The sequence below is a fragment of the Hyaena hyaena genome, unplaced genomic scaffold (genome assembly GCF_003009895.1).
Source record: "Hyaena hyaena isolate Hyena2069 unplaced genomic scaffold, ASM300989v1 scaffold_244, whole genome shotgun sequence".
In the NCBI taxonomy this organism is placed as follows: domain Eukaryota; kingdom Metazoa; phylum Chordata; class Mammalia; order Carnivora; family Hyaenidae; genus Hyaena; species Hyaena hyaena.
Window position 1 is genome coordinate 973323 of NW_024080876.1, and position 12991 is coordinate 986313.

General features: G+C 40.1%; 1 protein-coding gene across 1 annotated transcript in view; it reads left to right on the forward strand.

Annotated features, from left to right (window-relative positions):
• The first annotated feature begins 11962 nt into the window (after nucleotides 1–11962).
• NAF1 (nuclear assembly factor 1 ribonucleoprotein) overlaps nucleotides 11963–12991 on the forward strand; it is a 45256-nt gene continuing 44227 nt past the window's right edge. The window contains exon 1 of the mRNA XM_039244554.1: nucleotides 11963–12456. Coding sequence (XP_039100485.1) covers nucleotides 12128–12456 — 329 coding nt within the window. The 5' untranslated portion in view covers nucleotides 11963–12127. The remainder of the gene's footprint in view (nucleotides 12457–12991) is intronic.

The following is a 12991-nucleotide window of genomic DNA, read 5'->3' on the forward strand; positions in this document are numbered from 1 at the left end:
CTCATTATTTTTTAGTAGCTATAATTGTATGTTAGAATTTTAACTGAAAAACCTTGATCTAGCATCAATAAAGAAGTAAACAATTATGAACTGTCTTTTATATTAGCATTGTGTAGCTTGATAAATTTATAAATACTTTTTATCATTTCTAGATACATTTTTCATATAAAATTTTTAGTATTAGGTAGAACCTAGACAAGAGCAATGGACGGAATGCCGAGAAGCAGAATCTCATGTCCTTGCAGGGAAATGATAGAGACATGAGCTGGAGGCAAGGATGGTGATAAATAAGCTACACATTAAAGCCCAGGGCACAACATTCCGACCTTGTGGCTTCCAAGACCTTGGGACTGACAGATCAAGAGCCACAGATACAGAGCATTTGCTCTCCTCTTCCACCTCTGCCCCAGGTTACCCAGGGCAACTCATTATAATGCATTTGTACTGCCAGGATAGGTGCCCCCACTCGCACAGAGAAAGGCTGCCTTGATGGTCCTGGTACAAACCTTGTAGGCTCAAAAACTCCCCCTCCCAACCTGTGAGTTTCCCTGAATGACTGGGAGCAGCTCCCATTAGAGAGCACCCACTGCACCTCTCTGCTCCTCCCAGCCCAGAAAGACCCAAAAATATCCAATCCCCCTAAAAACTATGGCGGTCCCACCGCTCTCCCATCTTGAGGGTGTACTTTCCTTGCTCTAACAATCTGCTCTGTGATTGCTACTTTCCTTCTGGCTGTCTTATTCGATCCCAGACCCCCACGTAAATCTCTAGTGGGGAATCCAAGCACCGAGACCTCCATTCACACAACGCAGAGTCTTCCACCAGTAACAGTGTGGCACAGGACATGGTGATTAATGGGCCCAAATATTCTTAGTTTCTGTGTAAAGGAAGCTTACATTTAGCAATCGATGTTTTAGTATTTTATCTTATTTTGAAATAATCTAGATATTTAATGACCATCCATCATTTAATTGACTTTAGCAAAACTTAAAGGTTTCAAGTTACCAAAAAAGATTTGGGGAAACTACTTAAAGAGTTCACCTAAAACCTTTTTATGTTACCTAAATCTATTTAATTTATTACTTCTTAACAATTATATTCAGATTAACTACACAGTCTTTATGAGACATTAGAAAAAGTCAAAACCATCATCCCAAGCTATTCTTTTTTTTCTTTTCTGACAAATTTTGTAAGACATGACATGAGCTTAATTGATTAGTAAACCTAGGTAGAATAGAAGTTGTATGGCTGCATTGTATTTAACGCTGGTACCTAAAGACATGCCAATTTTAATTAAATCAAACCTAAACTAGCTTTTATTTGACCAAGACTATCTGAGATCAAGTGAACGTGAAAAGTTGTTGGGTTAATTTTTATAAAGTTTCTGAAGATTCTTATGAATGCTTAATTTATATAAGGGTTTGATTTTCTTTAAACTAATTAAATGCAGCTCTTTTCCAATTTAATTTTAGCAATACCATTCAGAAGCAGAAAATACCACACACCTACAGTCTATTACACACACACACACACATTATACATACATACATATATACGTGTATACGTACATATGTGTATACATGTATATGTATGTATATATTAAACTTAGAGACAGACAAGAGATCTAACCACATACATACACTTAAGATTTCCTATTAGCTCATATTCCAAATTATTTTTCTCATTTTTTTCTTTTTTTGGTAAAAAATACATCCCAACAGTTTGTATTTTAACATTTATATCTCAATGGGATAGGGAAGAATGTAAATTACAAGCCTTTTAAGATAAATAGAAGTTTGAGGACTGGTAAGAAAGAATAGGTAAATTTTGAGCTTCCTGTAGAGTTGCATTTCTAGTTTTTGTAAAGATTTGTAAGATAAAGACTGTTGCTCTCAGTTCCTCAGGGAATGGGCTTATGCCTTACATGACCTGATAGGTTGATCCGCCCATGAATCTTTTTACAAGGGCTTTAGAACGTTTTTCTTTTCCTCTGAGTGTATCATTTTATTCTAACTTGGGGAGAAAGCCTAAAAATTATTTTTCTATCATACTCTATAATTCAACCAATTTTTTTTTTTTTTTTTTTATCACAGAGCTACTTTGCAGTTTTTAGCCAGAACATACAATAAATATTTCTGGCAGTATTGAACAACCTCTTGCACTGAGGAGGCGTTCTCAAGAGAGTGCAGAAGATATTTTATTTTCCTCTTTCTACTGGGTACTACAGCAGAGATCCAGGAGAGCTGACTCTGTCTGATAAGAATTCTTATTCTTAACCGGCTTCTGCCAGTTTTCCTAGAATCTCATCTGTAGCTCCAGTATGTTTACCAGAATTTGGCACGGTTTCTCATATTTTTAGTTTTAGTTTTCCTTGGACTATTTGAGAGAATAACAGCAGCTTATCAGAAAATTCCTCCAAGTCTGGTCAACTTTGAGATGGATCCAGGTAGGGGCCAAGATTTAAGGGTAGATTTGAAGGCATTTGAATTGTTGTCGAAAATGTTGCATAGGCCTTTTGAGCACAATCTTTTTCCCAGGGTCCGAGCTGAAAACAACTGAGCCATTGATCCCTGGGCCAGCATTTTAACGAAGGACCCCAAGAGACTGTGATGTGGGGGTGGAGGAAAGGTGTTATTTTATTTCCGGTGCTTGACCTTGGAGTTAATGTAGCTGTAAAACTAATGGTTGGCAAACTTGTGTTTATGACCTTGTGTCTTTAAATTTTAATGAGTCTTTTGCAATAAATATTTTCATTAATCTATTTTGGAATGTTGAAGCCTTTGGAAGCTTCTATATACCAATTAAAATAGGTATCCTAGGCACACCTGGGTGGCTCAGTTATAGGGGGAGACTCTCAATTTTGGTTCAGGTCACAATCTCTCAGTTCTTGGGTTTGAGCCCTGCATCAGGCTCTGTACTGGCAGCACAGAACCTGCTTGAGATTCTGTTTCACTCTCTCTCTGCCTCTCCTCTGCTTGTTCTCTATCTCTCTCTCAAAATAAATGATAAACATTAAAAAAGTAGGTATCCCATTCTGTTTGTTTGATATGGTAACCCTTACTTTTAAGTATACTTCTTAGATAAACATTCTTGTGTAATAGGAATATTCCCCATAACGAACATTGTAATTCTAGGTTGTCTTTAATAAAATTTTGTGGTTTTGGTGGATATTTATAGCTTCTAGGAACTCCGTTCTCAGATCTAAAATAAGCAGGTGTGCTAGGAAGATGGTGTGCTCGTTGAACTTTGAGATTACTATCATAATCACTGTTGTTATTATTTTAGCTAAACATTTGAGTCTCTCAAGCCAAACTAATACTTAAGAGGGATGTGCCATGGGGTTGGGGTTGTGTGGTGTTTCACAGTGCATCTCATTCCACACAAATTATCTTGAGGCTGGTGGGTGGCCTAGGGTCAATCTATTCCATTCTGTGACCAACTAACCCTCACGTAAGTGTCTTTGAAATAAGTGCTCTAAAACAGACTTAAGTTCTCAACTTGTGCCTTCCAGTTTTTGTGGCTTTTTTCCTCCCAAGATCCCCACCAGCAACAAGCCTTTATCTACACAAACACAGGCAAACAGACATGTAAATCTTAATAGGTATACCAAGAGAATGTTACAGCTTCCTGACCAAGAGAATAGCCTGTGTATGCCACCAGTAAATCCCAGGGTGGATTAAACCAGCAGAGTTCAGTAAATGGGGACTATGGACTAAAACTGAGGAAAGAGATTCCAAACAACTGAGGAGTTTTGGGACTCAGGTTCCAATTGGAACCATCTGACAGCTCAAGCTGATCTGCTAAGCCCTGAAAAGGCAATTAGATTAGGAGCTCAATGTAAAGACAGTGGAGCTCAGTACCTGGTGGACTTACCCATGGCCCTCATGAAGAACAAGAAAGAGAGTGAACTCAAAAAAGGTTCACAGAGCACCATGCTTATGTTTCTTATTGTCCCTGAAAGCCAGCAGAAGTTTGTTTCAGATCCAGCTGCCACCAAATCCATTAAACAATAAAAATTTAAACAAGTAAATTTGAAGATCTAAACTGCTTTATTCAATGATTTATGGATCATGTAACATCCCATCTAGCAAGCAGAAAAGGGATCTGAAGAGCTGTACAAGACAAAAAGTTGTTATAGGTAGAAGGGGAAGGGATAAGGCAAGAGCAGATTCATTCATCTTCCTTTGGGGAATGAAAAAGGGTTTATGTGGCAAATTACCTCATTAGTGCTGATCAGAAAATTCTGGACTGACTGAGTAAGACTTCCTGGAAGAAGGCTGAAAGTAAAATTAGGTTAGGTGTTAAGCCTTGGTTTGGTGACATGGGCTTAGCACAAGTGACTCCATTTTGGGCCTATTATTTCTTTTTACACCTTGAAGCAGATGAGCTGAATTGCAGGCAGCATTGCTCATAGCAATGTGTCCCTGGGCAAGGTTAAGTAGAGGTCCTGAAGCAATATTAGTCCAGGTAGTTTTGAGCTGTGTTGGTGGAATAAAGAGACAACATTTAAAAGTGTCAAAAGTGCAATAATAATAAATGCTGAGTTTGATGAGATGAGACTACAAAAAAATTACATAGAATTCACCAGAAGAGTAAAGAGTTAAAGATAGATTTACAGTATAGTTTGAGTATGCTTTATATTGAGCAATTCAATATGCTGCAGACACCACTCCCTTTTTGGGAAAACTTCTTTAAAGCTTTATTTCTTATTTCTATTTTCAATTATACTGATATATATTTGGAGTTTTCGTTTTCTTGGATCAGAATTACAGAATAGTTAAAAGAATAGTACATGAGGTGCCTGGGTGGCTCAGTTGGTTAAGTGTCCAATTTAAGCTCAGGTCATGATCTTGCAGTTTGTGAGCTGAGTTCTAGCCCTGCATCAGGCTCTGAGCCTGCTTCAGATTCTGGATCCCTGTCTCTCTCTGCCCCTTCCCCACTTGTGCTCTGTCTGTGTCTCTCAAAAATAAATTTAAAAAAATTAAAAAAAAAAAAAAAAAAGAATAGTACAAAGAGAGGTACCTGGATGGCTCAGTCAGTTGAGCACCCAAATCTTGATTTCAGCTCAGGTCATAATCTCATGGTTGTAGGATCGAGCCCTACATTGGGCTCTGTACTGAGCATGAAGCCTTCTTGAGACGTTCTCCCTCTGCCTCTGCTCCTCTTTCCTGCTCCCACTTGCTCTCTTTCTCTAAAATTAAATAAATAAATAAATAAGAAGAGTTAAAAAAATAGTACAAAGAATTCCTATTGACTCTTTACCCAGCTTACCTAAAATTAACATTACCATAATGTCACAGTTCAAAATTGTATGTCTCCTGATGTAATTTGCTGACAGAAACACAGCATTGCTTTTGCAATATCCTTGCAAAATAAATATATCACATGACTCAAATAAGAGAAAACATCAGAGGAACCCTAGTTAAGGATTATTCTTCAAAATAAGTGCCCTGTTCTCTAAATAAACAATTGAATGTTATGTAAAATTGATAATTGTATTGTGTTTATGCATGAGATGTCCTCTTTATAGGAAACATGCACTGAAATATTTGAGGGTAGAGAGGCATCATTTCTGCCATTACTTTCCGAATGGGCCATGTTAGAGATACATGCACAAACATGTATCGATACACAGATGTATATATACACACACGGAGTGACAATGAGAATATATAGTAAAATGTTAACATTCTGAGACCCTTTTTTACCTGAAGTCCTAAGCTTGTTATAGAAACTGCCTTGCCAAGAAAGGCACAATCGCTCACTCCTGCACCATAACCACACAAGTGCAGTGTTTAGAGTGTGCTTGAGGAGGCTAAAGGCCCTATCTATGCACTCTCACGCCCATAATCTAGCCAGAGACTGGAGCTGAGTGTCAGGACAGAAGAGTAAGGCTATATGGAAAAGTAAGGCATAATAAAGAATGAAGGAAAATGAGTTCAAGAAAGTGCAAGAGCAAGAAAGCAAGGAGAACAATGACACTGGTTCTCTGGTATGGGTGAGGAACTCAGTTTACTTTGCAGCAATTTGCATCTTTCTTTGCATTACCTTCATCTCTTTTCTGGGAGGTTTTGAGGGGTGTTTGGCTTTGGTAATAAAAGAGCACTATGTAGTGGGGAACTCTTCTAGGTTTGGAAGGCAGATGGCTGGGTAAGTCTGGGGGCTAGGACCAGGGAACTGGTATTTTGAACACAATGGACTCGAGCAGTGTAATCCAAAAAATGAACTTTATTTCCTCCACTGTCCCATTAAATCTGCCCAGTGGGAGCAATCCTTCTGTTTGTGTGAAAACTCAACCTCTCTGACTTTTCTGGTCACTCAGCAAAAAGAGAACGTCCTATGATCTTTTAACGTGGTAAACATAAAAATAACAATGTGTCTTACATAATAGTCAAAATTCTAAATTGTATTTTAACATAAAATCTTCACAGTTCCCTCCAGCTGAAGCCTTCTTTGAGCTGGTTGCTGATAGTGGGAAGTGGGACATGCCTTCCTTTTCTCTTTTATCCCGTCCAACTATTTCTCCTCTTTTCCCAGGTTATTATCAATTTAGATTTTTTCGGAACGGAAGCAGGTTCCAGGGACTGAGTTGTCAGCATAGAGCCTGATGCAGGACTCTAACCCATAAACCAGGAGATCATGACCTGAGCCAAAGTTGGAAGCTTAACCAACTGAGCTGCCCAGGCGCCCCTATTTATGTCTTTTTAAACATTGAAATAAACAGTTCAATCACCATGTCATGTTATTTTATAAAAATTCCTGAATTCAAAAAATTTGAAAACTAAAAGCAGACTATATAAAATTGCAATTCTGTAAAAGGTCTTAGGTTTCAAGTTATTAGTGTTCTTTTTTATTCTTTTGCCACTAAATCTTTTCTCCAAATGAAATCGTATATGAAACACTTATAAGTGATCTGGAATGCCAATCTGTTCATTCCCTAACCCTCAGTTTTGTTGGCTTCTGACGCACTCTGAGCTCTATAAAGCTCTGTTCTTGTGACCATTCATCATTTAAAACTGAAATTTCATATTGTGAATTCCATGAGCTCTAGGACCTTTTCTGTTGTGTTTACCACTTTCTTCTCGATACCTAGCAGTTCATGTGACACCTGTTGGTGTCTGATGAATATTTATTGAGTGTATGAGTGACTAAACATAAGACAAAGAAAATGACATGTCTTGGATTAAGTCATGCAGCAAATTGATGAGGTGTGAACTTAGTATATAGTGGGTGACTGGGTAGATATTGGTGGCATTACCAGAATAGGAGATAAAGGGGAAGAAATAGAGTGAAAAGAATGCTGAGATCGGTTTTGGATTTTAGAGTTGGAAGTGCTTTGGGGGCATCCAGGTAGAGGGGTCAACAGACAACAAACTGTTCAGTCTGTTTAGTTTAGATTCAGTGCTCCAGCTCTTCAACTCCTTTTGCAAAAGGCTTTCATTTATTTCACTTTTGAGCACTGTTTGTTCGGGCACGTTTCCCACCCTCACACAGCCACCAGGGCAGAGTTTCCTAAACTTCATTGTACATCAAATCAACATGAGGAATCTTCTTAAAAGACAGATTCTGGCTCAGAAGGTGGAGCCTGACCTTCAGCAGTCTTAGTTAAGTTTCCATGTGATGTGAAAGCTGCTCATGTACAGTTTGAGAAGCAAGACCCTGCAAATCAGTGAAAAATGGCACTAAGAGTTGGTTAGCATTTTGTTTTCTCTTTTTGTAAAATTTCACAACCTTTATTTTTTTTTAAATTTTTAAATGTTTATTTATTTTTGAGAGAGAGAGACAGAGACAGAATGTGAGTGGGGGAGGGGCAGAGAGAGAGGGAGACACAGAATCTGAAGCAGGCTCCAGGCTCCAGCCTGTCAGCACAGAGCCCGATGCAGAGCTCGAACCCACAAACTGTAAGATCATGACCTGAGCCAAATTGGATGCTTAACCGACTGAGCCACCCAGGTGCCTCTTCACAATCTTTATAATAAGTAGAGAATGGTGAACTTGCAAGTTTTGTTTTCTTTTCAAATGAATATCTTCTCGTAAACTTTTCTTTTGCCCTTCGAAGAATAGGTTAAGGCCTTTTACATGGTTGCTTTGTAATATAATATGGCTGTTAATTAATAACTTAATTAAAGACAAACTTTCTTAATTTAATTTAATTTTTTAAAGCTTATTTATTTATTTTAATTTTACTTTTGAGAGAGAGAGAGAGAGCGCACGAGCAGGGAAAGGGCAGAGAGAGAGAGAGGGAGAGAATTCTAAGCAGGCTCCATGCTGCCAGCTCAGAGCCCGATATGGGGCTTGATCCCACCAACCGTGAGATCATGAGCTGAGCTGAAATCAAGAGTCCGGTGCCCTATGAACTTGAGGCACCCAGATGCCCTAATTTTTATTTACTCTGAGAGAAAGAGAGAGAGCAAGAGGTGGGGAGTAGAGAGATAGGGAGACAGAATCCCAAGCAGGCTCTGTACCATCAACACAGTCTGATGCAAGGCTTGAACTCACCAATGTGAGATCATGACCTAAGTTGAAGCCAAGAGTCAAACGCTTAATTGACTGAGCCACCCAGGTGTCCCAGAATTTTCTTAATTTTAATAGTGATCGCATAAGCTACTTATTCTTTCTAGAAGTTTTTGTTTGTTTGTTTGTTTGTTTGTCTGTTTTGTTTTAGTTGTTAGCCTCAGGCTAAAGATTTCAGACTAAGTTTAGTAGCTGTTGGAAGTAAAGCAGTTAGAGAGGCAGGCTCTGGAAGTAGGTAAATTCAAGACATTTTGAAACATTCAAACACATAAAATGTACCAATTGTAAAATAGTAACATAACTCAAATCTAGGCAGAGGTCCAGCTATTTTTATTCTGAAACATGGAGATCATCCCACCTAGAAAACAAAAAGATTTTTATGAGAAACCTGTAGACTTTCTTAGATATCATTAGATTAATTTAAATTGAATGAATGACTTAGACATCATCTGTACCTTTAACTGTAAGTCATTTCTCTTTTACTGTGATTGCTTCATAAAACTTCATTATTTGTTTTCTTTTTCATTCTTCCACTCAAAAAATCTTTTTAGGATTCATTATGGTTCTGGGCACTGTGAGACAGCTGTGAGTCAGAACAAGGTCTTGAGTTCATCAGAATTAATTTTGTAGGAAAACAGAGACAATAAAGAAGTCAATAAATGGAGCCGTTTCATGTGAAAATATGGAGTACTAAAAAAAAAAAAAAAAAAGAGCGACCAACTAGAGTGGTTTAAGGGTGGTATTCTTAGATTGGGTGGTCTGGAAAGCCCTACCAAGGGTGTAATATCTGAATTGAGAAATGAGTAAAAGTAAGACATGAACCATATTAATAAGAAGAGAAAAGAGAATAGCAGAGTGGAAGTGCCATATACTAAGAGTAAGCTTGGTGTGTGGAAGGGAGATCACAACCAGTGAGATGACTGGCACATGGAAGGAGAAAGCAGAAGAAGAATGGAAATGAGAGAGAGAGGCAGCGGCTAGATCAGAGCAGGGAGTCTCGATTTTATCCTAAGAGGCAATGCAAATATTTAGGGTTTTTAACAGACAATTACATGTAGCTTCTCTCTCTTTAGCATTTCCATCTGTATATTCCACTACTATTGTACATACTACTATAATGTTTCTTCACTAATGTTATTTATCACTTATTTCCAACTTGTCTTTTCCACTAAACTGTTAACTCCTTAAGGGCAGGGGCTGTGTTGCTTTATCCACCTTCCCACACGCCCAGTTCACAGTGCAGTGCACCATACGTGGTACTGCTGAGTAAATAATTACTGAATGAACAAACAGGTATTTTAATTATTCCCAAACCACATCCCCTGGTTGTAATTTTTCTATTGAATTCCAGTCTCATATTTGCAAATGCCTACTGGCATTTTCAATTAAATGTCCAAAGTTTTCTAATATTCAGCTACAAAATCATTATTTCATTCCAGCTTCTCCATATTTATTGGTAAATATCAACTTCTTTCTAGTTTCCTCGGTTAGAAATTTTAGCATACTGGGGTGCCAGGGTGGATCAGTCTGATAAGCGTCTGACTGCAGCTCAGGTCATTATCTCACAGCTTGTGTGTTCCAGCTCTGCATTCGCCTCTGTGCTGACAGCTCAGAGCCTGGAGCCTGCTTCGGATTCTGTGTCTTCATCTCTCTCTGCCCATCCCCTGCTCATGCTCTCTCCCTCTCTCAAAAATAAATAAACATTTAAAAAAATTTTTTAAATAGAAATTTTAGAGTACTTTGATTCTTCTGATATTGGGAATTTCCTTTACTTTATTTCATGGAGTATTTCACAGAGCTCTGGTTTAGACTTTCATCATTTAATTCCTAGAAACATGCAACAGACTTTAACCTGGCTAGAAGGACATTCTGACTTAAATTTCTTCTCTTTTCACATTCATACCACATATCTCTGCAAGATCTTTGTCGCTGAAATGTCATTTTATTCGTAAGTTTGTTCATTGTTCTATTTAGCAACCATTTTTCACACTGATATGTATTTGACACGTGCCATTTTCTTGTATAAATCCTTGATTAGTACTCACATGAACTATATGAGATAGTATTTTTATCTCCATTTATAGGTAGGAAAAATGAGATTTTAGTATGTTAGGCTACTTCCTTAAGATTACTATTTTTTTAGGTTTATTTATTTAGAATGAGAGAGAAAGAGAGAGCACAAGTGTGGAGGGGCAGAGAGAAAGAGCAAGAGAGAGAGAATCCCAAGCAGGCTCTATGCTGACAGCAATGCGGAGCGGAATTCACAGAGTATGAGATCCTGACCAGAGCCAAAATCAGGAGACCTAAACTTAACCAACTGAGCCATCCAGGTGCCCCAAGGTTACTATTACACAAACAAGGAAATGGTAGGGCTGAGATATGAACACAGTTCTACTTAGTTGGGAACACTGAACTTTACCGCATTAAGGAGTGGTATCTCAGGCTTAAATTCCTGCGTCTCTTTGGAGGCTTTCCATGATACAGCTAACCAATCTTAACTTCTTATGACTGATGAACTTGTGTCTTGTATATTTCACATTTCAAATGTTTCTCTAGTTGTCTTCTGTGCATCGACTTTTTTTTTTTTTTTACTTCAGTTAGATTGTAAGCTCCTTCAAATCAGAGACCATCTCACTTTAAGTTTCTCTGAAGGTCTGCTAGTGTGGTGAGCACACAATACATTGTCAGTAAAAACTGAAAATCTTTAGCACAGTCCGTAGCACATATGCGTGCTTACTAAACGGTAACAATAGTTCCTATTTACTATTCCTAAAGGGGCTGATGCATCAAACTTAAGTTCAAGGGCGCCTGGGTGGCTCAGTGAGTTAAGCCTCCGACTTTAGCTCAGATCATGATCTCACAGTTCCTGAGTTCAAAGCACGTGAACGCTCTGGTCTGACAGCTCGGAGCCTGGAGCGGCTTCGGATCCTGTCCCCTTCTCTCTGTCCCTTGCCCCTCAAACTCTGTCTCTCTCTCTCTCTCTCAAGAATAAATAAATATATATATATATTTTTAAAAAAGATAGCATAGAGGCGCCTGAGTGGCTCATTTAGGTGTCTGACTCAACTTCGGCTCAGGTAATGAACCCGCGGTTAGTGGCGTGGAGCCCCCCACATCGGGCTCTGTGTAGAACCAGCTTGGGATTCTCTCTCTCCCCCTCTGTCTCTGCCCGTCCCCTACTCACGCTCGCTCTCAAAATAAACAAACATTAAACAGTTAAAAAAAAAAAAGATACCATAGAATTCTGATCTCTGCCCACTCCTAAGAACTTTCGCTTACCTTCTTTAAGATCTAAAGGAATAGTTTCCCAAGCTATTCCTGGAATTCATTTCATTGAAACGGAGGGTTTAGGGCCCCGCAGGTCCGCCCCGCCCCCAGCGTAACTGAGCGCAGTTACGTCAGGTCACGTCGTACGCTCCACCGGAAGTGCCGCTGAGTAAACGGCGGGGGCGTGTCTCCAGACGGCTCGGCGTGCAGTTACCCAGAAACGCGGGAAGTCGGGCCCTGGCGCGGTTACACCCGGCAACAAGGTGGTTCTGTCCTTTCCCAAGGGATCCGCGAACCTCTCTGAGGACCCTGAACGTAAGCCCGACTGGGTCTCCGGCGCGACGCCATGGAAGTGGTGGAGGCCGCTGCCGCTCAACTGGAAACCCTGAAATTTAATGGCACCAGTTTGGGAGATAGCCAAGGTCAGGCGGTGCGGTCTCCGGGCTCTGTACCTGTCCCAGACCCTCGGCCGCCACCACAGTCGGATGAGCAGTCTCCGGACACCGGGCAGGCCGCGCAGGCTCAGCCTGCGGAGGAGCAGCCGCCTGAACTCGCGCCGCAATCAAGGCCAGAACCTCCACTGGGAGGGAACTGCGTCACCGGCTCGGGCGCCGCAGAGCAGGCGCGGACCCCAGACTCTCTAGAGACCTCGGACTCGGATTCGGATTCGGACAGGTTGGATGCCTAGGGGTCCCGGAACTCCGGGGGTGGGAGGGAGGCGCGAGGCCAGGGACTGAGAGGGTGATCGCGTGGGCCCGGGAGGGAGGAGAGGTAGCTAAGCTCCCAGCGCACGTGTTGACAAGTAGCTCGGACCGCCCATTTCCTCCCTCTTCTCAGCAAATCGCGTGGTGAATCCGAGATGAATTATCGGATCCCTCTTTCTTAAATGTGGTAGTCTGAAGGGTCCTATGTATAGATCGTAAAAAACAACAAACCCTGAGGGTAATGGATTATTTCGATAACCACTCAGTTTCGCGTGTCCCTTTGCAGTTATGATTTTGAGTTTTGTCGGATCTTTTAAGAAAAAACAGGTTGAGAGTGTGGGGGTTTTTGGGTTTTGTTTATTTTTTCTTTTTTGTTTCGTTTTGTTTAGTTTTTGAACCTGATGAGTTAAGGAAGGACCGGTTAAACGATTTCACACATTTCCCATTTGGCTTCTGACAATTTTGTTAATTGGTCGAATCCTTGCAGGGAGCCCGTGTTAGTGAAA